Raw genomic sequence first — 27,747 nt, 5'->3', positions numbered from 1 at the left:
AACGCTGGCATATACCGTGTACAAATTCTCCGTTAGACGTATCCTTCGATCCTATCCATTGATCAACGGTCCACCGAAAGGATTAAAGAACATCCTATTCCCTCCTCAACGCGATCGTCCCGACACTAACGAACGGGCCGCAATCAACAGGATAACAATTGTTAAAAAAGTATGTACAAGGGAAAAATCATATTTAAGCGTCTACGGGAAAAAATCACTATAAAAAAAAGAACTCGATCCTCATTCTCTCGGTCCGTGGAAAAAGGTTTATAAAACGATTCAGTGGTCCTGGGGACCACCGTGCGGATTTACCGAGTACCATAACACGGCCATCGTTTCTCATTCGTCACGACCCGTACGTTCTTCTGTAAACATTATCATCAATGATTGCTCTTCCATCGCGCAACACACCTCGAACGGTCGTTCTGCTCGCCTATTCACATTTTGCACATTGTTTCGTTACACTTGAGACGTCCATGTTGGATTTCGTTGGCGGGAAATAAACGGCCGTTTGAACGTGTTTGGATTACCGTTACCCCCGCTACAGTTGTGAAAGATGTAGAATTCCTTTAACTGCTTCTATAAGGTGACGAAGATTCAAGTTTGTAGAATCGATATCAATTTTAGACAACAGCATTTCAAACCATTCATAAAGAACTGTACAGAATTATAATGCTACAAGCATGAATGGTGATCGGCCATTTATTCCCCGCTCACATAGTAACTGAACGACCAGTAAACGGTGAAAATAAACACAAAAGGGAAAGAATTCATTGGCTATTATAAAAGAATCGGTATGACTCGATACAATTACCTGATTTTGCCTAAATTTCGTATTCGTGTAATATTTTATTGTAAACTCTGAACGTTAATTAATATCGACCTATTTCTTGCGAGGAATCTTTTGTCCTATTCTAGTTTCTCTCTCTCTCTCTTTCTCTCTCTCTCTCTCTCTCTGTCTCTCTCTCTCTCTCTCTCTCTCTCTCACACGGTTTATGAATAATTTAAAGTATCAATAATACGAATACCCTGCACATTAAAGGTCGTGTTCTTTCCATTCGACTAACAAGCTAGCTGCGGATTAAAGGGGATACAAGAGACAATATCACCAACCGACTACGTCCGGACACAGAGATCCGACCGGGATGCTGGTTAGACACACGAAACTCGAATCCCGTCTGGCGTCACGAAGTCCATGTAAAAATGTCCGCCGCCCGGCTCGAGAACGCGAGACAAATCGATTAATCGAACCTGCCCGGCTCGACCAGGATCGACAGGAAAGTCGTCGTACTAACGAATTTCAAACCAGGCATCGCTCGATGCCAGTTTACGGTCACTTGCCCATGCTGGCGTTCGCCGGCAGTGTCGCGGATCGTTGTTGTACCGATAAATATGGCTTCAAGGTAGACCTGGTGGACTCTCTGAAAAAAAAGAAAGAAATCAACCTAGATCAAAATCGGAGCCGCGACACAGTGAATCGTGGCGAAGCTCGTTCAATTCGCAAGTGTGACATCGAAACGTTGGACCAAACACAGGGTGCTTCTGAACTACAGTTGCTCAAAATTAATAATTATCATGTATAGTCTATCTATTGACCGTTTAACGAGACGAGTCAGAGTAAGAATAACATAACATTCGTGTCTATTAATGTTTTCTGTCCTTATCCCGCCTAAATGGTCACCTCCCTTTGTTTATAGTTACTGATTCGACTCGTTGAATAAGGTGTAGTAAAAGCGTGACTGGCGAAATTTTTACCTGGATCCAGCTATCATAAAAATTCCAGTGAATTCAGGTATCCTGACCCCCTTCCCCTACGACGCATCGTAGGTAAATTTTTAGTAATTGTTCAACCTTCGTAAGAAAACGACGTTTTCGAAGTACGAGTGCTGTGTACGCGACACGTTTCAAACGAATATTCTTAAAGAAGAACGTTTGGGTACACGAAAATATCGACTGAAATTGAAAAAATGTAATTTTTTACCGATGAAACTTCTTTTTGAGTGCGAATATCTATTAATCGTGTTCGGTCAACTTCATCGAATCGGCTACTTCAACAGACTGTGAACAACTCCGCAAAGGTGCAAATTTTGGAGATGCTTTTCCAAACAAAGATTTGGGACTTTATCGCTGTTTACGGATAACTTCAACGCAACCCAAATGATAAAAATGTATCAAAGAGGTTTATTAAGATCACCTGAGGAATGGTTCGGACGGAAAAATCGGTATTGCAAGAGGATAACGATCCTAAACATCGAAGCCGTTGTTGTACAGAGTGATAAATGGTATCCAGATACTTAGACTGACCTTCAAAATCACAAAATGTGTGGGTATATATGAAATGAAAGCTCCGAGAAAAAATATATAGAACTTAAAACAACTAATTTGCCAAATTTAATCAATATGGCGGTCTTCGCCCAGAGAATGTGCCCAGAAGATACCAGGTAGTTATAAACAATACTGGAGATTGGACAACATATTGACATGTAAGCGTCGTAAAGAGGGCGTCAGACTACCTGAATTCGCCAGAATTTTCATGATAGCTGCATCCAGGTAAACATTTTTCAAGTGACGCTCTTACTAGATAGACTGTATGTCAGTGTAAATCTTGATTGATATGCTTTAGATTAGGACACTTCGAACTGAGGAGTTGTGCACACTTTAGTTCGAAAAGCATTGTTAATTCTGAAAGTGGCAGAAAATGCACACGCAGAGTTGCATGGAAAACCCTGTTCAATCTATGCATAACAAATTACAACTTATAGTGAGATCGCGATAAAATGTAATTAAGCTTATTTAAAATGAACACTGACTTTCTTTTGCTTAAAACTTAATCCGTTAATGGAACTCACTGAAGAAAATAACGAGTCTCAATGAATAAATGATCTAATCGTTTGTTAGATATTTGATTTTGTTCAGTCCATGTAAAGAAGAGAAATATTTTATGTCGTTCCTTTCAGCGAATTCGTGTTTTGGTTTAAAAACACCCTGCGTGTATTAATACAACAATAGAAGCTTGAAAAGCACAATAGCGGTCTTTATATATAAAATATATAAGAATAAACATGAAAGCCCCATTTCAGTGAGAAAGCATTTTGTTCGATGTAATGTAAATTTTGGATTTGTCGACGCTTCTGCAGATCTACGAGGATTACTTGTATTTTTTCAGCGTAAAAGTATTTACTAAGCCTGAAACGCCTGGAGGAGGGTGTAGTTGTCGAACGCAAAAACCAATACCTTCAAATCATTGTTTTTCTTAAACAAAAAATTTACTTTTATATTTAACAATTACCGTCGCTATATGCAAACTAAATTGCATGCATCCTAATCGAAATCAGATTAATCATGATTTATGCATTAAGATAATGGTATAGTCAACAGTAATCCCCATAAACAAATCATCATTATTATGAAATCCGACATTTACCGTGCATATATCATAAAAATATATTGCTCAGCACATCAATATTCAGCCCTAACTATATTTACATGCAACTTGGTGATATGAAAAAAACAACATACGAGAAGCTATGCAAATTTACTTATTGCGACATATTATCAAACTAAAGCTGTGTAATTATATTTAAATAACAAACATAAATAAAGTAACAGATTGTTCATTTGCAAAGAGTAGTTTCTCTCGCATTCAAATTTTGTTTACCGTTGCAAAACAATTTTTGACTTGCATTACTAATTTATTTCGATTGACTTTTAAACCTTCAAACAGAAAAGCTGTACACATACTTGTATTATAGGAGAATAAAAATATAGAAAAAATGTCATGGTAGAGCTTACAGTGATTAAAAGTACCAAGTAACGTATATGTACATATTGGGTTGAGTCATAAGTAATTTCCAGTGCAGGTCATAAACTTTTTCGGGAACTCCAAATGACCTGCAGTCCCTTGTCGCCATGATGGTTACTTTATGTCTAAGGATAAAACAGTCTAAAAACAACAGTCAACAAGTATAGATCGAGTACCAGTACAATTTTCTGTGTAGTTCAAATTTGAGAAATCGAAACAGCATATTCGTCATGTAATGTTGTGAGAGTTCCAGAATGATAATAATGCGAACAAGATATGTGACGTTAATGGTGAAGGTGTAGGATCAGGACGTACAGTACGAAATTAGTTTGTCAAATTTCGTTTTGGAAATACGGGAGTTCTTTTTGATTCAAGCATTGAGGAACTGTCAAATAAATGGGAGAAAAAGTTGTACTTAATAATGGGTAACACGTTTTAGATTAAATTATTCTATAACTTTTTTTAGAAAAGTATGAAAGTTAGTGCCAAAGAACGTCTGTTACTTATGATTCAACCCAATAGTTTGAATGCAAAGAATAAAATCGAAATTTTAAATGATTTAAATGAAACAATCGCACAACACACTTATGCATGCTTACCTAACATAATTTTACAGATTGCTTTCAGTTAAAGAAATACGACTATAAACACATCAAATACGACTGATGTTTTTCTTCATTTTTCGTTTCTTTAAGTAGAATGTAATGAAGACTAGATATACATGCCCTGAACACTATGGTCGGGAAACAATTAAACTGCTTCAGATCGGTACACGCTGGAAAGTGCAGTATTTCCTCGATATAGCCGAACTGCTCGGGTCTTAGCAACGCGATCATAGCGAACAGCAACCACGACTCCTGTTTTGTTCCCATTAACTCGTCCCCTCCACCCCTCACCCTTTCTTCTGGCATTCTCCTCCTCGCTATCTTTCTATTTATATGCTTTATCTTGCGATAGTGTAAATGATTGTAGTGTGAATGGCGATGTAATTATATGAAGAGACAACTAACAGAGAAACATCGGTAATTTGAAAATTGTAATTTTTTTTCAACTTTCGAGATTTCTAGTAGGAGTATCGGACAATATTTTGCTTCTTTTTGGTTCTTTAGGATGAAAATACCCCTTAAAGGTTAATCTGTGTTCTCTTATTTTCACTGTATACCTTGAAAACTATAGATACAAAAAGATTGTTAGAATGAAAAGTTAATGGCTTTTTACACTCTATAAACCTTTGCAATAAAATTGTTAAAAATTTGTTGATTTATTTATTTAAATGAAAAATTTGTAACAATTTCATTGCATACTTTTATACACCGTAAAAAGCTGTTAAATTGTCTTTCCATCAATTGTTTTGATATCTAGTATAGTTTTCAAAATATACAAGGAAATAAGAAAACAAATATTAAGCTTTATAAGGAGTGTTTTCATTCTGAGCAACCAAAAAGTAACAAAAAATTACCTGATAGTTCTATTGTGGTCCTGAAAAACTCGCAAAGTTTTAAAGAAATTGGAATTTTCAGATTACCGTAGTTCCCTTGTAAGGGCGATTATAATAAAGGAATACTTAACTCAAATCTGCATCCATCCCGGATAGGATGAAAAGTTCTCGAATTAACCCATGTCAATTCGGGTTGTCAAGTAATTAGGTTGACACGTGTCGAAGCGGAAAGTAGTTGAGTCTAATCTAAAAGTAATCGGGTTGCTTTGGGTGGTATCAGATCGTGTCAAATCAGGTTAGGGTGTGATCAAATTGGTACTGGTCCAGTTAGAGAAAAACATTCGTAATTTTTATCAATTCTAGAAACACATATCACAACCGATTTCATTGATGCGTATCTAAGTGACATGGAAAAAAAAATCCTTAATTCCGTTCTTGAGATATAAGTTTTGTAGCAAAACTCAATTCTGTCACAATAAGCGTACTATATTAGAAAGAAGAACAGTAACTTTTTTACTTTTTCTAAAAACAACTGCTACGTTTTTTTTTAATTAGTAACTACCGGTCGCGTATCCCATACCAGCACACTTTGTTTTTCTTTGTTAATTATTCTTGTCGAATAAAATATGGAACATCGCACGGTTTAGTGTTTCAATTGAATTTCAAGAACTGAAATAGTTTCGTATAACGGAGAAACTTTCAAAAATCCCTCCTGAATTCGACTGATGCACACCTATTCCGAACACTTGAGTATCAGTATTGTACCTTTGATTTATAATCTTCAATGAAAGCATGGATTTGTGTTAATAATGAAAGTGCAAGAAAAATCAAACGACTCTAACCTCGCTACACCCAATCATGCGATGTCACAATACAAGAGAGCTACTTAGTCTCCGGTTACGCTGACTCGCACGGCTACGCTACCTTGGCGAGACACGTTGTCCCGTGCCATCGACGTGCGAATTCGCTTTGTAGCCACATTTCTGTACACGTCTAGACAGTCTTGCAACCCAATACTTCTGCTCATCGGGATTACTAGCTAGGATTAATAGTTCACGGGCGCTGTTTGGATCATAGTGCAATTTACATGGCGCTATGGCATCCTCCTTCTTGTCCAAATGCTCCTTATGGACTTTTATGCGACACCCTGCAAGTGACATCAATTCGTGGACAATAAAAACGCCGATCAATGAAAATCAACAAATACATATTAAATGTGCATATTGCTATTTTCTACTCACTTCGACACTCGAGGGCCGGTGGTGGTCGGAACATGTGCCACAGCTGTTTCGAGCATACCTCACAAGTTGTTGGCATGTGATACGATATAGAAACGAACTCATGGCCTTTTAACGACTGCGTGCCTGGTTTATCCGCAAGTTGTGGCAGTTCCACACCGGGCAGTGCGTTTCCTTCATCACCAGGACGCCTTGCCTCACCTTCACCAGCGTATAGCAACTATAATATATAGAAAATGGACGAAGTTGTGCTATTGAACGAGTGAAAAATTCATTACCACATGAATTATTCACCTGAAAAATTCTGGGAATATCTTTGGCATCGGCTCGGATGACATCACCCTGAGTAACGGATCTAACGTGGAAGACCTTATTTAGATCCAATATTAAAACTGGATCGGCATTTTGCTTATCACTTTCACTGTTATAAAATATTATTTTCTTGGAGGAAACGACAACGTATTGCTTCTTCCACCCATGCCTTTTAATGTTCTGTTTGTTTGGCACGTTTAACCAGCCTTCCAATCTCATGGTACCATGCTCCGATAAAACAGAATCTTCTCCGTCATTTTCAACGGATGAAACACTGGCAGTTTCCGAATTGAGTGACGCAATCCTCATTTGCAAAGTTTCGATTTCTGAATCTTTCGAATCAAGTTCCATTTGTAACCTCAATTTCGCTTGATTCTCTTCTACCAGTTGTGCCTGTGAGAATATATTAAATGTTAAGTATGTATATACGACTATGCATGATAATTAAAAAGCACTGAATTTCGCTTACTTGTAAATCTTGTAAATCCTTCTGCCATTTAGCTGCCAGTTGTCCGTACTTTTCCCTCTCTTGCGTAAGCTCCTGTTGCAAACGTCTGCAATCCTTCTCTTTTTTCCTTAAATCTGCTGCGGATGCTTTGTTCTTCGTTTTACCACTTGAAGATAAATCTTTCCTGTTCATGATCTCTGCTAACTTATTAACTGCTTGTTGCTTCAACAACTGCTCAGTTCTTAATTTACTACTGAGTTTATCTATTTCTTCAGCATTCGATTGTGCTTTAGTTAGTTGATCCTGCAATTCTTTAAGCCGCTTACTTAAATCGTCCTTTTCCTTGAAGTATTGATCAACGTTTTTCTTCAGTTCACTTTCACTGTCTTTGAGGCGGTTTATGACCTGTTCTTTAACATTCAATTCTTGATGATGCTTGGCTACTCCATCTTTGTATTCTAATTCTTTCATTGTCCTCTCCTTCTCAAGGTCTGCTACAGTTTCTTCGGCTATTGATCTTGCTAAAGCTTCACTATCTCCTCTAGCTAGTGATAATTGCAACTGGTGTACTAAAGAGCTACGCTCCTCTTCTAACTCCTGTTGTAATCGTATCTTTTCATCAAGTTCTTCACGAAGTTCTTGTGTCTGTGTTTTGTAGAGAGTCTGTAAGGGAAAAACTAAAATTAATTACAACAATGTCAAAGATGAATGATAACTTTTCTTGTAAGTAATAAAATAAAACAAAATCTCACCGAAAAGTAAGCTTCTGCTTCCAATTGTTCCTGTAATTCCTTAGTCTGCAACTGATCCACATTTCTCTGAGTTTTCAAATGATGTAATTCTTCTTCTATCTGTCGTTTCGCTTCTCTTAACTGAGCAACTTCGCCAACTAACTGTTGCTCCCTAGCACGTAATCGTCCTGCTTCAGACGACTGCTGTGCAAGATCAGTCTGCAGAACGTTTCTTTTCTGCTGTTCCTGTTCGACCTGGCCCTGTAATACTTTCACCTTTTCTACTTCTTGCCTATGCTCACCCTCCAGTTTCTGCAATCGCTGTTGTATCTGACGATAATCCACAGAGAGCATAGAAGTTTGCCGTTCTTTCTCTTGGGCAAGCAGTTCAGCGCGTTGTCGTCCACTTTTTTCCTCATTTAGTTTAGCTTGTAATGCTGTTAAAATTATATTAATCCATGAATACAATGGTTGCCTTCTGCATAACCGACATGACACTTATTTAGTTAAGTGCAATAAGGTACGTACTTAAGAAGAAATACCATTAAGTACACAGGCAGCAGAAAATTAAAAAAAATTATTATTAGTAAGGTCATGAAGTTCAAATAAAAAAAGTAATAATCAAATGAAACTATATATATTACTTAAAAATAATAAAATATAAATTCATAGGAATTAATATAAATTACCTTCAAATATTTTACTTTTTCGGCCTGTTATGCATATTAGAATGAAAATATATACCCTTATCAAAAGCATAATTATAAAAACATATATTTATACAAAAAATAATATTACCTTTAACAACTTCCAAATTAGCTTCTTCCTTCGATAGTATACGCGAACGTTCCGTTTCTTGATGAGCCACCACTTCTTGATTGTATCTAGCTTGTGCAGCTTTTAATTCCAGAGTTAAGCTGGCAGCCTCTTTTTCCAGTGCCGAAATTCTTTCTGTTAATTGTCTATTATCCGTGATTGCTTTTTCCTCTTTTTCTCGACTATGTTCAAGTTCCAGGTGAAGAGTGGAGAGACGACTTTCCAATTCAGCAGTTAAAGAAGAGGCCTGTGATCGAGAACTGCGCTCTTTTGATAACTGTCCCTGAAAAACGGAAAGAAAAATATACATAAGACATGATTTGGGCAACAAAAACGATTGAACACGTATAATAATTTATTTAAAATGCTCACTTGTAATGTAGCCACTTCTTGCTGTAAGTTATCTCGTTGTGCCTGTAACTGTGCTCTTGCCACTTGTAGCTCATTTGCCATTTGTTCTGCAGCTTGTCGAGCCACAGTAATTTCTGTAGCTTGTTTCCGCAACCTCGTTGTGGTTTCTGTTTCTCGTTCTAATTTTGACTGCATTTCTTTAATTTGTTTTTCTAAGGCAGTGACGCGTTCAGAAGTTTGTTGTGAATTACTTGCATCGCGAGCCCTTTTTGTCTGCTCTTCATCAAACTTCTTCTTCAATTCAACGAACAACGACTCTGCTTTCCTACGTGAATCCGTTTCATGTTCTACTCTACGTTGTGCTTCTTTGTAATTATGTCGTAATAAAGTCAGTTCCTTATCCGCTCTACCTATTTCTTCGCGCAATTCAGTTTCTCGACGTGTCATAGCTTCTAATTGTGTCGTTAAAGCTTTCTGTCTCGATTCCAAGGACTCCACTTGCCTTTTCTCTCGATCCAATAAATTTTCTAATTGGGAAATTTTAATATCATCACTTGTACCATTATTAATATGATTTTCTAATCCATCCACAGATTCATTGCCGCTAGAAGCCATTAACTGATAATCTCCTGAATATGTGAAACCAATAAACGGTAAATGATTTCCAGAAAATGCTTTCGGTACTGGAAAACTTTCCTCCGGTCCATCTTCTTTGTCAACATCGTCAAAATTACTAGTATCATCATCGCCAGAAAGTTCAGGTACAACTGGTGGCACACATTCTCGTAAATTTTCGAAAGTCCACTGATCATTTTTAAAGAAAGTATGGCTTTTTATCTCGTCTACCCCATTCCTTCCTAAACGTTTTGTTCTGTCCGTAAGAAAGCCATATATCAAATTCTTGGCCGAGTGAGAAATATCAAGTTCTTGGGGAAAGTGTAGAGAGTTTCTGTGGTCCATAATTTTGGAATATGTTCCAACTAATGAATCCGCATAAAAAGGAGTATCACCGACAAGCATTTCATACAAGAACACACCAACTGACCACCAATCGCATTCTCTTCCATATACACCTTCGCCACCTTGTGACTGAAGTACTTCTGGTGATATATAATCAGGTGTACCAACTGCAGTATCAGATCGAACAAGTCCATCCTAAACAAAAGTGCAATAATTAATGTTTTCATAAATTCATATGTTACTAATTTAGTCAATAAGAATAAAAAAAAATCTATACATACAGTATCCATTCTCATACAAGTACCAAAATCTGCCAGTTTCAAATGACCGTGTTTATCAAGTAACATATTATCCGGTTTCACATCTCGATGAACAAATCCCATTAGGTGTATTGCATCTAATGCAAGCACCACTTCTGCACAATAAAATTTTGCCCATTTCTCTGGCATATCGTAATTCGACATTAAGTTTACTAAATCACCACCCGGCATATAGTCCATCACCATATAAAGATATTTTTGATCTTGAAATGCAAAATGAAGCTGAACTATCCACTGGGAATTAGCATGTGCCATTATATCACGTTCTTCCCAAAAAAAAGCTGAATCTGACCGTTTGATCTGTAAGAAATGCAAAAAATGAGAAACAAAATACCTTAAAATACAATACTTTATGAATATAAAAATTGTATACATTCATTACCATTTCGAATTTACTGAGTAATTTCATGGCATACACTTTTTGTGTAGACTTATGTCGTACTAACTGTACTTCTCCAAATGCCCCACGACCTATCACTTTTATCAAAGTGAAGTCATCTGTACGCATTCGCATTTTGCAAATATCTTGAGCGACTGAGTCATCTGAAATTTAAAACAATATTTGTTTATATTCCATTCAAGTGTCGCCTAGAAACTTAACAAGACCAACATTTTAAAATACAATTCTTTACTACTGTCATACAATACTTTTAGATACTTCTCACTATTTCTATAAAACTTTTTAGTTTTTTAAGTAAAAAAAAATACAATTTTCTCTGTGTATATATACTCTTGACAGAAAGAACTAGATACTTACATCTATTCATATATGCTTCTATATTCTTCATACGTTTTACACTAGAATGATCACAATCTGCCACCAAGGCTTGGACTGTATCCAACAGACAATCGATATTCGTAACACTTCTTGGATCTCTTATACGCTCCTCCAGCACCCTCAGGCGCCTGCGCCTGTCTTCATCTCTTACTGTATCCATTTCTTCTAGCAGAAGCTAAGGATAATTTACCTCAAAAATGTATTGTTCCTTTTGATGCATCAAAAGTAATGCGGATTGGAAAGACTACATGCAATTTGAATATAATTTAAGCACTGTTGTAATATTAGACGGGCAGTCCATGTTTCCTAAAAGAATAAAATATAAATTGTTCACATTAATCTTCTTTACAAAAATATTTATGTCAAATATAAAAATATTGAAACCTTAAAAATTTATCATATAAAAATTATGTGCAAGTTTTTCTATTAGTTCTTTATGAAACCTATGTAATCAACAACAGCAATGTATGCATATGGTCAATACTAAAATTGGTTGCTGTATAATTTATACATTACAACAAAAATTTTTAAACACTTGGGCAATAATTAAATAAACACTCTCTTAAACAGCACAGAGTAAAAGTCCAATAAAATTGTCACCTCTGTTTTCACCTCTAAGTGAAAAAAAATTGGAACAAACCAAAAGAAAAAAACAAAATTGGACTTAATGTGGATAAAAAATTTGGTGAACACTGCAATACACAATGTGTATATAATGATTCAACACGATTTATATACAACGAACGGTCATTAAGAAACACTGATAGTAGAACTATTGTAAGGTGGAGAACTTTAAAACTTATATATCATTAAATATATTTCACTTCAAATTGAGTATCAACTTGCAAACAAAACTACACTACTTCGTCTTGTCAGTTTCGTCCAAAAGAATTTGTGTAGTAAAAATGTGACTCGCAAAAGTTATTAGACAAATTCAAAACCTAATATTCGTTTTGTATCTTGATACTTAAATAGAAAATAAAAAATTCACGAACTGACAAGCCGAAGAAGTCTGTCAGGAAGCTTGTAGAGCTAAGGTGGATCCCATGCAGGTGCTTCTGATCTCGTCACAAAAGATTTTTAACATATCCCGTACATTCCATAGTCGATTAATTATCGATAGAAAACAATTCGATTCAACATACCTAATATTATGAATACCGTGTCCAGTACTCCTTCTAACTGGATAAAAATACTATAAAATACATTATTTTTCTAATAAATTGGTCGCGATTGCACACAGCTGAGCTGTGCATGCGCCATTGAGAAAATTCACAACGGTCATCAAAGCCAATGAAAAATCCGCGGAAAACTTAAAATCATGTGAACAGTTTTTGAAATTACATAAAATCTTAAAGAATAATCCTCAATTTTTAGTTGAGAAAATTGACAACTATTCCAGACACATGCTTTCACATAGTCTAATTTAAAAATAACTTAATATCTTCAAGGAAATTTTGGTTGTTCGCACTATACGTAACACCACTTGAATTGATTGTTACTTAAAAATTAGTAACATTGGAGTTTCTCCATGCATATATATATTTATTCAAATCTGACGAAGTTTAGAAAATTTCGTGCGAATTATCGATAAATACATTAACGTCGTTGAGGCAGAGCATCAACGACTTCGGAAAAAGACGTACAAAATAGAGTGTGGGAATAATCAAAATGGCGTAGCGTTTACGCACTGAGTGAAATACTGGTGTCTGTCTTGTACGGTCTGCTTGTATTTGCTATTTCTTTAATTAACTGGAAAGTCGCTCGAAGACGTGAAATTCTGAATGAACGACACGATTAAAATTCATGCAGTACACCTCGCAGTTTTGTAATATAAGAAAATTCTGTTTTCCCGCGCGTATTTTGATGCCCACTGTATTGTTCCACGGACTTATTTAGCACCGTTTATGTCATATTTTGTATTTATAGCGATAACACATATTTCAGAAATAGGTATGTATAGTCATCAAGTTAAATATGTTTAGAATGTTACTCATAGGATATCTAATCCACAATTCTATCACGTTATTTATTTACAGCTTTTAGCACAGAAGTTTTATTATTTAAAGAATCGATGTTTTCTATCTTTTGACTTCATCATTTTAATCAACATATTATTGTGTGAATCTCAATTCATTGTACATAGTCTCTCATCATTATGGAGATGGGTATGCCTCGTGATTGGCAAATCAACAAGCAAAAGATTTCGGAACGTGGCCAGTATCTATTGGAGACAGGAAAATGGTCTGACTGCAAGTTTGTTGTTGGACAAGAACCTCATCAACAAATATTAAAGGGACACAAATTATTTTTGGCCATGTCCAGTCCTGTTTTCGAAGCAATGTTTTTTGGAGGCATGGCAGAGAAAAATGATCCAATACCAATTCAAGATGTGCAACCAGAAGCTTTTAAAGCTTTATTGCAGTATATATATACAGATATAGTTACTTTGAGTTCTTTTGAATTAGCTTGTGAATTGTGTTATTGTGCAAAGAAGTATATGCTTCCATCACTAGTGGAACTATGCACAAAATATTTATGGTCCGATTTATCTCCAAAAAAAGCCTGCAGAGCTTATGAATTTGCTAAATTATTCGAGGAACCAATATTTATGGAGAAATGTCTTCAAGTTATTCGCACAAAGACAAACGAAGTTTTGAAAGAAACTAATTGGGAAGATGTTGAGTTAGCAACTTTATTAACAGTGTTAGATCAGGATTATTTGCTAATAAATTCTGAAATTGACTTGTTTAATGCTGTAGAATGCTGGGCAAAAGCTGAATGTGCAAGGAAATCCCTTGATCCTAGTGATGGAAAATTACTGAGATCTGTAATTGGCGATGCTTTATTGAAAATCAGATTTTTAAGATTAAGTCCTCAAGAATTTGCAGAAGGTCCAGGTATATCACCATTGCTCACTCAAACTGAAGCTTTTGCAATTCTTATGAATATAGTATGTGTCGGAAATAAAACACCTATGCCTGAAGGATTTTCAACTGATGCACGTAATAGAGCTGAATCATTAAAAGCTTCAGTTGGAGCAATAGATTGTTCGGTACGTTCCAAAGACACTGGAGAATAACAGTATATTTTAAGTTTTCAATATCTGTCATGAAATCTGCTGTTTTTTAGAAATTTAAAGCACCATGTACATGTACACCATACTCCAGCTGTTCACATACACAACATTGTTGGCCTTCGCCATCTTCACATTCATTTGAACGTTTTTACAATGCTGCAACAGTAATGGAGGGAGGCATGCGTGGAGGATCAAAATATTATGGTCTTAGAAAAGTATTTCATGAAACAGATTGTCTTAATTCCAATGTGTTAGACTGTTCTGTTACTTTTACTGCAGATAAAGATATTTGTGTACTGGGTGTGCAAGTACCTACTCAACTTAAGGCTGCTGCAGTAAGTAAAGTGTGCAGAGGCCAATTTAATCGGATCTTATTTGATCTTAATTATCAATAACTATTCATTTATTATAGGATATGAGTCCTGATATGTCGTACACTGAACTTTTGTATGCTCATCTCTTGGATTCTGATGGTACAAGATTAACTTTCACGCATTTCACGACAAAAGTGAATATTAACACTCTTGTGGAAATTACATTTAATCGACCTATTTACGTCCTAAAACATAAGGTATATATACACGTAGTAAACTATCTTAAATTTCATATAATGCAAACTTCTATATAATTCTTCAATATATCTCGTTTTTCATTTCAACTGTAGGTATATCGAGTTGGAGTTGTTTTTAATTCAGTTGGTTGTTATCCAATGGGATTATGCTCTGAAAGTGCAGAGTGTAATTCTGTGGTTTTCTCATTTGGTATTGGTAACAGTAAGGAGAGTGTGCGAGATGGTTTAATTCGATCTATAGTTTTTACACATAAGTAATGTTGGTATTATATACCAATAATAAAATTGACTTATCTATGTAAAAGAAATTTAAATACGTTTTTTGAATGTGTGATAAGACAGAAGTCTACTTTATTGTACATTATTAGTCCATTATTTTATTTTTCAAATTATGTTGGTGCTATCCTGCATAAGAATTACAAAATTAAATTTAAGAGTTGTACAAAATTGTATTCACTGGTTCTACTTATAATGAAACTAAGCCCTGTACAAAACCAACTTTTTTTTATCTGTACAAAAAATTTTGTTATACAAATAAGAAAATTTGAATCTCAAATTTTGAAAACAGATAGTCATTAATGTCATATATATACTTTTCTTCCTTTCTTTAAAATCATTTTTATTTAAATAATTTATAAAAACTTCTTATAAAAATATGGTTATCTATTTGTAACAACATATGTAACACATCATTTATATATTATATATGTCATTCGATTTATAGCTAAGTATATGAAGTATTTCATTCAGTGTACATGATACCAAATATGATACAAGATTTTTATATATCACTTTATTTATTGAGTTCTATTTAAGATTTTAGTGTACAGATACATATTTGTTTCTTTAACATATAAATTTTATATTACACATTAACGTACAACGATCGTGAGTATTATAAATTTGTTTTACGTATACAAAGTACGTATATAAACGTATATAGTAATTAACGAGTATTTCATAAAATATAATCAGTCTATGTATTAAGTACATACTTTACAATACAAACTATAATAAATCTATGTCAATTGTACTCTGCATATATGATCTATATATAAAAATTCAAAAATTGTTCAAATTTCTGCATTATAGTGTACAAAAAATGTACATATGGCTTGGTGACACAATGCATTTGATATATTTTAAAGTTTTTTTTTAGTATAAATAAATAACAATTTACTTACATGAAATATTTCAAATTTTAGTATCTCTTAAGTTTTATGTACAATGAAGTCCCATGTGTCCCGCCATCTTAACTTCAAAACTTCCTTAGCACTTAAATGTATTGTACCGTAACTAAGTACAGAAAATTTTTTAAATACATATATAATAAAACCTATCCATATAAAAGTACTGCATCTTAATATATGCACTAAAACATTTTGTTGGTATCTAGTTCTGTAAGAAGAAAGTAATTAATGAATTTTAATACATTATAATTGAATAAGATAGACAGTATTAATAATTTCCCAACATACCCAATTAAATAATATAGATGTTCTATTGTTGCTGCTGTAAGCAATAGCTTAAAGATAAATGCCGGTAAATAATGATGAAGGAAAAGAGTTCTTTCAACAAATATAAAAGGCAAGAAGTGTAGCAAGTATCCAGTTAATAAAATACTTCCGGTATTAGAAAAATTGCTCCATTCTGTATGTGTAATATCGAAACACATTCTTCTTCTTCTTAACATATAAAATATTAATAGAAGTGAATATATGATCATACAGGCTGTTGCAGAATACCAAATTACTATATTTCCTAAAAGGTGTACTTGAGCCTGTGACAAAAAAAGAACATATTGAAACAAATGAACACTAGTAACCAACACTAATTCATTCAAGTAATTTGTATGTATACGTTTGTAATTAAACTTCACTTACATTACTGTCACTTGAAACCCAATATGCAATTCCTCTAGACATCAATGGCCAATCTAAAGCATCACTAGAATACATATGACTATTTTGTCCTTCCTGACCACTAAAAAGCATTTTCACCTGTAACTCCACAAATTTTTCCCAGAAACTCAAAGTAGTAGCTTGTAATGGAATCATTTCAGCATTAATCAAATCTCTTTCTCTTTGTTTCTGATCTTCGCTTTTGGTATATCTGTGTTCTTCGACATTCCATATGGAATCCGTTTGATCTACTAATCTATCCGCTACTACTTCGTGTTGGTTAAAACCCCAATCAGGCAATTGCCTACCACTGAACTTCAATGCATAATCAGTAGTCACATGTATTAAACGTACTTGACTTTGAATAGCATACCACACATCACCATTGCTGTCTTTATTAGTGATTTCCACTCTCCAAAGATTTTGAGCTGGCATTGATACATTATAATCAATGTAACAAGACACCTCCTGACTTTGAGGAGTTATTGGAGCTGCAACATCATGTGAATTCAATGCTCGACTTGTAATTCCATGTACTAATTGTATTATATCTCCGTGTTTTACTGGTTCACTAGGTTTGGTAACAACTAAATCATTTCTTTCTGGTTTTTTCACAATCCACCAATTATTGACATCTTTGAAAGAATAACATGTAACTTGCTGTTGATGTGAACTACCTCGATTATCTGGATATCTCAATGGATACATGTGATTATGACTATGAAGCCAACAAGCTCTTCCATATGTGTGTCTTAAAGTAATCTGTGAACCATGAGTAACTTCTAACGGTTGACCTTTTGTAATACTAGCAAGACCACCTTCCAAACTTGCTTGGAATGCACTTGTCATTACAGAATCATGTGGTCCAGCTTTAGAGAGTACTGATAAATGAATATAGAATACAGTTAAATAAACTGTCAAAATTGTACCCAACACTACAATAATTCTCACTAGAAGATGCATGTATAGTATTGTACTGGATAAAGTCTTCCTTGGTATGAGAGTCCAATAATCATAAGCAATTAAGGATAACGCAAGAATCAATGAATATAATCCAACATATTTTACACTGAAAAAAAAAAGAATAGCTATGTTCTCTGTAACATAATAGTTATGAAGCTTATACAACATATTTTTTAAAGATACCATAATGCACACGTTAAGCTTGCAATACCCAAAATTAGCCATATCCACCATGATAAAGTTGTTGGTTGATCCATTACTTTTCTAAATTTCATGATACATATCAACCCAAATAATGAAAATTGCATTAAAATACTTTCCATTAAAATAAATCTGGATTGTGTTAAGAGAGCATTATCTGAAATATAATAAGATTATATACATATATATGTATATATTACGAAACAGTGAATATAATAATAAAATGTATCATAGTAAAAATATGTGTTAAATTACCGAATAATAATAATATTCCTGCTAATGTTGCAGTCCATTGTTTTAAACCCAATTCTAGGATCAAGTGATATGCTGTTGGAATTAAAAAACTACCACATAATGCGGGTACTAATCGCAATGCGAACAATGGGACGTTACCCACGTAGGGGCTTCCAATTCTATCGAATTTGAATTGACCATCGAAACCCGCCAAATATGCTGCTCCGGAAATAAGTTGTTTTCCCAGAGGGGGGTGCGAATCGAAAAAAAATGTCCTTTTCATATAAAGTCCCACATATTTTCCATAATGCAATTCATCAAATCTATTTTAACAAATAAAATTTGTCTTTCTAGTCAAAACAAATACATGACTGTTTTATGTTTATATAGCTAGGAATAAGTTTTTCAAAACAATTTCGCGCTAGAAATGAAACTGCTGCATGAAAAACAAAATAAACATTAAAGATCACAACTTACGGACAACCGTTTAGAAACCAGTGTTCGCAAAAAGTTAACGCGAGGAACATCAAACGGAATTAATAGTATGTACATTAAACAAAATCCAATTTTATAAAGAGTTATTTTCATATAGAATTATTTTTACTGTTTATTATAAGTATAAAAAAATGGCTTACACAATGCTGCGTGGTTCTTCTAAGCGATAAAGACGAGTAACAATTCCAGTAACCAATAAAATAATTGAAATTAAATCAATTTCGAAATTTATTTTAATTCGGGTTTGTGTTGACGCGGTTACCAATTGTTCTCTCGTCTTACATTTTTCAAACGTATATGAAGGAATTTCTCCACCATGCTGTAAAAATATAACTCGGCATACAGTTATAGACATATACAATAAAAATGAAATTAATGAAAAATTTAAAACATAAAACATTAGCATAATGTACATATAAAAATATTAAATAAAATACGGATCGGCAAACTTTAAGGATGGTTTCGATTCATATTAAACATAAGAATCATATTTCTCATTTTAAATTAATTTCTCACTTCATCTTGTTGAATATCTCCGACACAATTGGCAGGAATCTGTTCAGAATCAAACTTGGCGCTTTGCACTTGCCACTGCTTATTATCGTGTGCTCTTGTTCGCCTGCGACGAACTTCCATCGCATGAATTTACTATTACTAGAATACTCTTACAGTACGTATGTTAATTTGGTTATTCTGATTCTTTTACTTAAAGAAAATGAAGGCAAACTGTCGAAACGCTACTTGCTTGACTTGCTGTCTAGCGTCAACCCACACGTCATCGGTGGAACAACAGTTTCGACGACCAGTTTCGACACAACACTGTCCTTTGTAAAAAAAAATTGAATAGTGGATGAGACTATGATATCCTCAGTTTCTTACTAATAGAAAATAAAAATGACTAAATATTTTAATGGATTGTCGAGTACATTTAGTGTGTAAAATAGATGAGTTAACATTAGGCACAGGTTAACACATACTAGAGCTTAATATAACGGTACCGTCGCCGAAAATCCTCTTCATTATCCATTCTTGCGCATCGCGCGGTAATCTTATTTGACGGGTTGTCTTACAAAGTAAGAAGATTTTATAGCACTATTTAAGCAGTCATAGATAATTTCAAAATATTTATACATAGGTATAGAAGTCTACAATTCATGTCGAGTAATATTCATTAATCTGGAAAATTAGTGTCCCCTTATTTTTCAAATATATTTTATTGTCTTAATAATTACTCAGCAATATTGTATTTATATTTACAAGCATACTTTTTACAGATTTAAACATGAGTAGTGACAAAATCACTTGTCCAATATGTTCTAAAGAATTTTCACCCAAAATAATTGAAAGCCATGCCAGTAAATGTTTGTTTTTAAATGAATCAATAAGCAATCAATCTTCAAGTTCCTGTAAGGATGAAAGTTCTCCTAGAAAGTTGATGAAATTGAATGACATGCATGTCAAAAAAAGTAATTCAGGGACAATAAAGAAAAAAAGGAATTTAACAGAATCATCATCAATAAATACAGATACTCAAAGTTCAAGGATTTCATCTTATGACAATGTAATTATACTTCCTGTTTCTAGAAATAAATATTAGGAATATTAAAATTAGTGATAATTGTTAAGAAAAATCATTTTTAGACAGATAAAGAAGTTAAAAAGTCTTCTAAGAACGATCATGTTCCTCTTGCTGAACGCATGCGACCAGCAACACTTTCAGGATATGTTGGACAAGTACATATTCTTGGTTCATCCACTGTACTTTTTCAGTTATTACAAAAAACTGAAATACCAAATATAATTTTGTGGGGTCCACCTGGTTGTGGAAAGGTATTTATGAAGAATTTCATATGATGAAATTTTAAATTAGTATTAAGTTTCTGAATAATTAAATTTGCTGGAACCATTGCCTTTTTTTGTTGAACAATTGAAAAGAAGTTAATTGTACATATAAAAATAAATTGAGAACATAGAATTTCACATGAAATATTATTTTGTACGAAATTGGAATATATAATTTCTTGACTGTGTCTAGCTAATGCATTTGTCTATTATCCTTTCTATTTACAATAAACAAGACAGTAACATGGTGTTACTGTTTTTCTAATGTATCTTATAATATTTAATCTATACAAGTATCAGTGTTCATAAACATTAACATAAGTAAAAATAGTAAAAAATGAAGTAATGTAACAGACAAGTGGTACCGAGTCATACACACATGCAATGAATTTGTAAATTAAAATGTTTTATTAAAACAAGTTCTATGCAAAAAATGTTATTTTACGTTTTCAATTTGTTTTTACATATGGAATTATTTCCTTTATAATTACATTTCAAGTTATGCCCTATACAAATACTTACAAGTTATTTAATTTTAGACATCTCTGGCAAATGTTATAGCAGGCATATGCAAAAATAAATCAAATGGCAGAATAAGATATGTCAAGTTGTCTGCAGCAATGTCTGGAGTTAATGAAATAAAAGAAGTTGTCACCATAGCCTCTAACGAATTAAAATTTAACAGACGCACAGTAGTATTCATGGATGAAATACATAGATTCAATAAAACTCAACAAGACGTATTTTTGCCTCACGTTGAATCTGGGATCATTACATTAATTGGAGCTACAACAGAAAATCCTTCATTTAGTTTAAACTCTGCGCTTCTGAGCCGGTGTAGAGTGTTTGTTTTGGAAAAACTAACTGTGCCAAATTTAATATCTATACTAAATCGTGCTGTGTCTTCATTAGATGGAATAATACACAATTCAATAAAAAACATAGAAAACACTGAAGAAGTGCCAAAATTCATTATAGATGAACCTACTATAGAATGGTTAGCAGGTACATGCGACGGTGATGCTAGAATAGCTCTAGGTGGTCTTGAATTAGCAGTTCAGTGTAAAATACCGACTGAAGAAGAATTTTTAACAACTGGCCCTGTGACAATAACATTGGATGATATTAAAGAAAGTCTCAAAAAAACACATATGTTGTACGATAAGAAAGGTGATCAACATTATGATATGATTTCTGCGCTACATAAATCTGTTAGAGCAAGCGATGAAAATGCCTCTCTCTACTGGTTAACTAGAATGATATTAGGTGGTGAAGACCCAGTTTACATTGCACGGAGATTAGTAAGAATGGCATGCGAGGATATTGGTTTGGAAGACCCAAAAGCTCTTGGTAGTATTTCATTTTCATTTAATAGTTGTTTTTCGTGACTAGAAAATTTTCTAGTACATCAGTATACTTATAAAAAATCATTTTCAGGAATTGCTGTACATACAATGCATAGTTGTAAAATGATCGGAATGCCAGAATGTGATGTTGTTTTGGCACAATGTACAACGTATTTGGCAAGAGCACCAAAATCCAGACTAATGGAAGATGCGCTTAGAGCTGCTCAAAGAATAGTAGCCGAACATAAAGGTCCTCAACCAGGGGTGCCATTACATTTAAGAAATGCCCCAACGAAACTAATGAAAGATCTTGGTAATAATTATATATTATTTGTTCGTATTTAATACATAGTTGCACAAGAATACAATAAAATACATAAATATTATTTTAGGATATGGTAAAGGTTACAATATGAGACAGCAAGACAAATCCGGATTAAATTATTTACCAGAGGGATTAGAAAATATAAACTTTTTTGGCAATGATGAAAGCTATAAGATATAAATATTTTGACTATAATATAGGTCTGTAAAGATTTATTACAATATATTTATAATATTGAATTATAGACAGCACATTATTATAAAAAAGCTGTATTAGTTACCAGATCCAATCAAAAAACTTATTTATAGTTTTCATACAGTATTCAAAATATAATAAGAAATGTAAATTTCATGAATGTCAAAATAATACTTGATAAAAATAACCATTACAGTAATATTTAATTTATATACCATCCATTTGGATTTTGTTCACTGTAATACTGTGTTAGCATTTATTTTGTATTTCTTCCATATAATAATTTTATTATTAGCAGGCATATCAACAATATCTATTAATTGAATACCGTTTTTTTCTGCTAGTTCTTTCAAATCTTTAATATCTCTGAGACCCCAACTTGAGTCTTGAAGTTTTAATGATTTATCAAATTTAACATTACTTTCTGGTGTTATTTTTCCATCTATAGCGTATGGACCATATGTAAACAGAAAACCATTATCTTTTAATAATTTACCTGCATTCTCAAATAAACTAATAGAACATTGGTAAGGTGAAATGTGCATCATATTTGCATTGTATATGTAATCAATACTGTCTTCCATAAAACTGCCATCACCCCAAGTATGAAAATTTGTAGTAATATCTATTATTAAAGGATGTTTTATATTTGCAAGCCCATCTGCATGTGCAGAAATACTGTGTAACAATCGTGGCTCATATTCTGATGGGATATATGTAAGCTGAGGAATATGATGAGCAAAGTGAGCTATATGTTGTCCAGAACCGGATGCAATCTCCAAGAAAGTTAGTTCTGAACCATGGTGAATATATTTTCGAAGAACTGATACTATTGGACCCTTGTTACGATCAGCTGCAGGATAAATAAGTTTCCTGGTATCCATGATTCTGGACCTTAAATTAAAGTCCAAGATATTAAAGGTTGTGATTGTATACGTAAGAATTATTTTCATACAATTACAATGTACTAGAATTTCTTTCATTTAATCAAAGATGGATGTTTTTAAAGAACAAACAAAGATGAAAGGAAAGTGATTTAAAACATACAGTTCTTACCTATGATTAGCAGCACAATGTAAAATAGTATTCATGTTTAATCATCACTTGATACTTTTTTCTACCTGAAAAATTCAAGTATGAACATTTTGTAGCTATAAAACATGTATATTAAAAAAAATTAACTTAAACATTATTTCTTATTATTTAACATAGGATGAATACCAAATTGTATTTGTAACTTCATATACATATATGTTGCACTAAGGAATTTTTTTATAATTTTATTTAAGTGTGTAGAAATAAACATTACAATATAACTTGTTCTTAGGTATTAACGTTACAAATACTGTGATATCTACCTAATAAGTATATAATGGATAATTTTATTCTTAAATTTTTAATTTAGGCAAGGTATTGACTCGACAGTATACAGGGTGTTCGATAATACGTGTCAGAATTTAATTATATGCCAAACTAAGACGAAAATCAAGAATAATGAAATTGCTTAAAGTTTCGTTTCGAATTATTAGTTATCGAAAATACAGATGAAAAACGTTTGACGCATAGAGATATATAATAGACTGCGTAGTCTTATGGTAGGGACGGTTGTGTGGAGACATCACAATGTGATAATCACATGCGTGCAGCATTCCTTCTCTCATCGCCCTCCAGTCGCTTTCTCCCCTCCCTCTGCGATGTGCGAGCAAGAGATTAGATTATTATGAGCTGCTGTGAGCGCGCGCGTTGGTCAGCTGATTTATGAATTCAGTTGATGACCGTCAGTACTGGTCAGTACCGTCGTAGCCACATAAAAAGATCCGTTTACATCATAGTCAAAGATGTGACACACCCACCGACACCAGGCGATACTATAATAGGTTTTTTAAAAACTTTATAAAAAGCTGAGGACTAATCGTTGCATGATATTAAATCTACATGCTTGCTAAAATGCACAAGAACCTATCAAAATCCCACAGGACGGATTTTGATATGCCCTTGTGAATTTTAGGAAGTAGGCAAGTTTAATATCATGCAACGATTAGTGTTTTATAAAAAGCTATTGTAATATCGCCTGACGTCGTATATCACCATTTCGTCTACTAAGTAAGTGGATCCTACGGGGATACGACACTGCCTATGCATCTGACTGACTCAGTTGACTCAGTTACGCGCGCTCACAGTAGTCTAATTAGTCGCGTCAGACGTGTTTCACCCGTATTTTCGACAATAACTCGGAAACGAAACCCTGAACATAATTTCGTTATTCTTGATTTTCGTCTTAGTTTGGTACGTAAAATTCTGACACACCTACTGTCAGAACACACTGTATATGTAAAAAAAACAAAATACGGTATGATGGTCTGTAGTTCTATAGTATAGATTTATTCAATGAATATTTGTCACATTTCTTAAATTAATTACAATAAATTAAACTATAGGATGTATGTTCTTTGATGTTATCAGTGACTATTCTTATCATTTTCTTTTGTTTTTATTACATTTTTCTTGATTTGTCTTGATTTTTCTTATTTTTAATTGCATTTGGGATATATACAGAGTGTCCTGTTTTTTTTAAATGATCAAATAACTTGTTTTTACTAGGAAATTCAGATTTACATGTAACACAGCAATGTGCTAGATCTGAAACCTCAGTAATTTGTGAGCCTTTCTTATTTTTTGTCTCAGTTTCCTTTTCTGTTGTTTTATTTAACTTTTTTGCATTCTTTGATTTCTTGTTTTTAAGTTTTTCATTACTAGTATTACTTATTTCTAAATTACCAGAGCATACTTCCTCTGCATCTATTGCTTTTTCTACTTGTTCTTCAGTCTCCTCCACTTTATCATTAGATTGTTGTAGACTAGTCTCAGAAACTTTATTTACCATTGCTTTTTTTTGCTGCTGTTTCTTACGTTGTTTTTTTGATAAAAATATATCATGACTGACATTTCTATCTTCTTCATCACTAGCTTCCTCTGTCAATGGGCTTTGAATGGTCTTCTTTCGTTTTTTCTTTTTCTTCTGTGCCTGAACTTGTAAGTCCTCATCTTCTTGATCGGAAATAAGCTCATCTTCGGAAGTTGTACATTCGTTGTTATCATCAATTACTTTAGGCGGAATATAAATGACATCATCCATCTGTGGCCCTACAGCCAATGTAGTTCCTTCTGGATAACACTTTTTATCTTTATCTTTTGATGGTTTATCAATATTCTCATCATCCGATATTAATTCTTCATCTGATATTTCTTCCTTGATGTCACCTTCATTCTGTAAACTAGTCTGTACAGGGTGTAATAAAAAGTTAGGCATTTGTGCATCTGTTGCCAATTTTCTTTCACTTTCAGAAGTTGTTTGCGAACTAACATCACTATCCAGAGAACTTTCAAATTCTTTATCATCTTTTATCATAGATGCCTTCATTGCAGCAATATTATCTTTGTGTTTTTTGGAGTTTTCATGGTTTGTGAATGCTTTATGTGTTTTAAATATTTTATTACAGGCTACACAGTAAAAAGTATCATCATCTGCTGCATTTTCATCTTTTGCATCTACTTCAGATGATAAACTTTCACCAAATTCTTGAGCAAGGTTCACCTCAATACTTCGAAGTTCAGCTTCTATATTTGAAAATTTCGCCCATTCACATTCTTTTTGTTCTCTTAATTGTTTTTGTCTTTCCAGTAGTTGCTGTCTCTTTTTTTCTTCTGCTTTCTTCAAGTTTTCTTTAGCACGTTCAGCAAGTTTTGTTGCATGAGCTTCTACTCGTTTATCACGTTTACGTACAAAGGCAACCAAATTTCTTACTTGTTCATTTCTTTCTCTTTTAGCTTTACTTCGAATCTTTTTGTTCTCTTTTTCAATAAGTCGTACAACTCGTCTATTTGGAGCATCCCTTATATCATAAGGATCTAACCAAGCAAATGATCTCTTTGTACTGTAACTTTGCCAGTAAGCATAGAAATTATGGACAACTTCTTCGTACGAGCTTTGTGAATCTCCAAACCTTGGAACTTCTTCATCTGAACCATTGTCTTCAGCAAATTCTGCATCTTCAGCTGCCAATTTTTCAAAAACATTCCGAAAAATGGTATAAAATCCCTTTTCACCATCTCCATATCCTTTGAAACATGTAGTTGAGAAATATGGAAAGAGATTAATGGAATCGTCTTTATAATCTTCCCCAATACCTCCTTTTAAGATAGCCTCACGGTGATTATCGTACCAAGTACGTTCATGAGGATCACTTAACACTTCCCAAGCTTGTTGAATTAGTTGGAATTGTTCTCTTGCCTCTTCTGTATGATCCAAATTTTTATCTGGATGCCATTTTAATGCCAATTTTCTGTAGGCTTTTTTTAAATCATCGTCAGCAGCATTTTGTGCAACTCCTAATACCTCATAGTGACATTTCATTGTAATAATAAACAATGTTTTCTATCCACGTTATTAAAATTTCATGTGCAATTTCACGTAATACGAACCTGTGTAAATTACATGGTAAAAGAACTAAGATTAATTCAAAAATAAGAAATGTTCATGTTACAGCATATACATATACCTGCTTTTTAAAAAACAGATCATATCCTAATATATAATTTAAAACATATTCACATTAATAGATTGAAAAACAGTCTTACCGAACAAAACATAAACAGTTCTCAGAAGTCTTTAATGAAACCAAACTTTGTAAACACGAGTTTGAAATTTTAGGTGTTTTTAGGTTATGTATTATAGTGCGTATAGTGTATATTTGTATATAATGCCCACAGCCCACACAGAACACAGCTGCCACAGTCGCACAGAGTCTGTCTGACTCGCTGTCACTGTCACTAGTCACCACAGTCGTATTTACAGGTCGGAAACTCCCGTAGTGGGGGTGGTCGCTTAATGAAGACCAAAAGTTTCATGAATTTTCCGCTAGCCATACAGGGCTGCAATCGTATAAAAACCACTGATCTATATACTATATATTATATAGTATATAGATCAGTGACAAAAACGCATGCTGATGCAACGCACGGTCGTATAAACAGTCGTATACACCGTGCGCATGTATGTATCAACACTGGTAGAAATAATTTGTCTAATTATGGGGTTCTGCTGAATGCTGTCGACGCATTGAATCGTGAAGAATAATTTAAGACTAGCAACCTTAACTTTGAGCGCTAAATTTTTTAATAATAAAACGAATAATAAACCAAGTAACTTCATGTATGTATATATGTATATAAATTAGATTATATTTTTAGAACTTCATATACTAAAAAAAAATTTAATTTCCACATTATTTGAAATAATAACAAATTTTTCTGCATAATTTAAAAATTAAAAATTGTATCTACTTGCAATTTAAATTAATTAGCGAAAATATTAAATAATAATAATATAGAATAAATAATT

General features: G+C 33.5%; 6 protein-coding genes across 6 annotated transcripts; 2 read left to right on the top strand and 4 right to left on the bottom strand.

Moving 5' to 3' along the window:
- Positions 1 to 844: 844 nt before the first annotated feature.
- LOC107186317 (rho-associated protein kinase 2) lies at positions 845 to 12,441 on the bottom strand. Its single transcript, XM_015574162.1, has 12 exons — positions 12,340 to 12,441; positions 11,174 to 11,500; positions 10,799 to 10,959; positions 10,378 to 10,716; positions 9,158 to 10,291; positions 8,768 to 9,068; positions 7,991 to 8,406; positions 7,260 to 7,901; positions 6,773 to 7,183; positions 6,482 to 6,698; positions 6,165 to 6,387; positions 845 to 1,421 (listed from the first exon to the last, which is right to left on the bottom strand). The coding sequence occupies exons 2-12, from the start codon at positions 11,352 to 11,354 to the stop codon at positions 1,334 to 1,336; spliced, it is 4,113 nt and encodes a 1,370-aa protein (XP_015429648.1). The 5' UTR covers positions 11,355 to 11,500; positions 12,340 to 12,441; the 3' UTR covers positions 845 to 1,333.
- Positions 12,442 to 12,865: 424 nt separating this feature from the next.
- Positions 12,866 to 15,102, top strand: LOC107186922 (BTB/POZ domain-containing protein 2-like). Its single transcript, XM_015574892.1, has 5 exons — positions 12,866 to 13,147; positions 13,234 to 14,249; positions 14,327 to 14,599; positions 14,686 to 14,844; positions 14,938 to 15,102. The coding sequence occupies exons 2-5, from the start codon at positions 13,353 to 13,355 to the stop codon at positions 15,100 to 15,102; spliced, it is 1,494 nt and encodes a 497-aa protein (XP_015430378.1). The 5' UTR covers positions 12,866 to 13,147; positions 13,234 to 13,352.
- A 953-nt stretch (positions 15,103 to 16,055) lies between these two features.
- LOC107186618 (protein O-mannosyltransferase 1) lies at positions 16,056 to 19,509 on the bottom strand. Its single transcript, XM_015574517.1, has 7 exons — positions 19,155 to 19,509; positions 18,779 to 18,957; positions 18,165 to 18,466; positions 17,892 to 18,066; positions 16,728 to 17,814; positions 16,323 to 16,624; positions 16,056 to 16,242 (listed from the first exon to the last, which is right to left on the bottom strand). Exons 1-7 carry the CDS (start codon positions 19,272 to 19,274, stop codon positions 16,056 to 16,058), a joined length of 2,352 nt encoding a protein of 783 aa, XP_015430003.1. The 5' UTR covers positions 19,275 to 19,509.
- A 187-nt stretch (positions 19,510 to 19,696) lies between these two features.
- On the top strand, positions 19,697 to 22,331 carry LOC107186171 (ATPase WRNIP1-like). Its single transcript, XM_015573994.1, has 6 exons — positions 19,697 to 19,711; positions 19,913 to 20,199; positions 20,280 to 20,468; positions 21,020 to 21,830; positions 21,918 to 22,139; positions 22,219 to 22,331. Exons 2-6 carry the CDS (start codon positions 19,921 to 19,923, stop codon positions 22,329 to 22,331), a joined length of 1,614 nt encoding a protein of 537 aa, XP_015429480.1. The 5' UTR covers positions 19,697 to 19,711; positions 19,913 to 19,920.
- A 248-nt stretch (positions 22,332 to 22,579) lies between these two features.
- Positions 22,580 to 27,266, bottom strand: LOC107186163 (UPF0585 protein C16orf13 homolog A). The gene is made up of 3 exons (XM_015573979.1): positions 26,985 to 27,266; positions 23,403 to 23,467; positions 22,580 to 23,240 (listed from the first exon to the last, which is right to left on the bottom strand). Exons 2-3 carry the CDS (start codon positions 23,435 to 23,437, stop codon positions 22,580 to 22,582), a joined length of 696 nt encoding a protein of 231 aa, XP_015429465.1. The 5' UTR covers positions 23,438 to 23,467; positions 26,985 to 27,266.
- On the bottom strand, positions 24,841 to 26,823 carry LOC107186595 (dnaJ homolog subfamily C member 21). The gene has a single exon (XM_015574496.1). The coding sequence runs from the start codon at positions 26,758 to 26,760 to the stop codon at positions 24,841 to 24,843; it is 1,920 nt and encodes a 639-aa protein (XP_015429982.1). The 5' UTR covers positions 26,761 to 26,823.
- Positions 27,267 to 27,747: the final 481 nt, after the last annotated feature.

Source organism: Dufourea novaeangliae, unplaced genomic scaffold, assembly GCF_001272555.1.
Source record: "Dufourea novaeangliae isolate 0120121106 unplaced genomic scaffold, ASM127255v1 scaffold14, whole genome shotgun sequence".
In the NCBI taxonomy this organism is placed as follows: Eukaryota; Metazoa; Arthropoda; class Insecta; order Hymenoptera; family Halictidae; genus Dufourea; species Dufourea novaeangliae.
This window is presented reverse-complemented; position numbering and strand designations above follow the sequence as displayed.

Coding starts and splice junctions, on each gene's coding strand:
- LOC107186317 (XM_015574162.1), bottom strand. CDS start 11,354: ATGGATACAGTAAGAGATGAAGACAGGCGCAGGCGCCTGAGGGTGCTG. Junction 7,184..7,259: donor AGGATTTACAAGATTTACAA/GTAAGCGAAATT, acceptor ATATTCTCACAG/GCACAACTGGTAGAAGAGAA. Junction 6,699..6,772: donor ATATTCCCAGAATTTTTCAG/GTGAATAATTCA, acceptor TATATATTATAG/TTGCTATACGCTGGTGAAGG.
- LOC107186171 (XM_015573994.1), top strand. CDS start 19,921: ATGAGTAGTGACAAAATCACTTGTCCAATATGTTCTAAAGAATTTTCA. Junction 20,200..20,279: donor GGATTTCATCTTATGACAAT/GTAATTATACTT, acceptor AATCATTTTTAG/ACAGATAAAGAAGTTAAAAA. Junction 22,140..22,218: donor GAAACTAATGAAAGATCTTG/GTAATAATTATA, acceptor ATATTATTTTAG/GATATGGTAAAGGTTACAAT.
- LOC107186595 (XM_015574496.1), bottom strand. CDS start 26,760: ATGAAATGTCACTATGAGGTATTAGGAGTTGCACAAAATGCTGCTGAC.
- LOC107186618 (XM_015574517.1), bottom strand. CDS start 19,274: ATGGAAGTTCGTCGCAGGCGAACAAGAGCACACGATAATAAGCAGTGG. Junction 16,625..16,727: donor GGGTTTCAAGTGACAGTAAT/GTAAGTGAAGTT, acceptor TTTTTGTCACAG/GCTCAAGTACACCTTTTAGG. Junction 16,243..16,322: donor CATCTATATTATTTAATTGG/GTATGTTGGGAA, acceptor TTCTTCTTACAG/AACTAGATACCAACAAAATG.
- LOC107186163 (XM_015573979.1), bottom strand. CDS start 23,437: ATGAATACTATTTTACATTGTGCTGCTAATCATAG. Junction 23,241..23,402: donor CATTGTGCTGCTAATCATAG/GTAAGAACTGTA, acceptor CTTTAATTTAAG/GTCCAGAATCATGGATACCA.
- LOC107186922 (XM_015574892.1), top strand. CDS start 13,353: ATGGAGATGGGTATGCCTCGTGATTGGCAAATCAACAAGCAAAAGATT. Junction 14,600..14,685: donor AAGTACCTACTCAACTTAAG/GCTGCTGCAGTA, acceptor CATTTATTATAG/GATATGAGTCCTGATATGTC. Junction 14,845..14,937: donor TTTACGTCCTAAAACATAAG/GTATATATACAC, acceptor TTTCAACTGTAG/GTATATCGAGTTGGAGTTGT.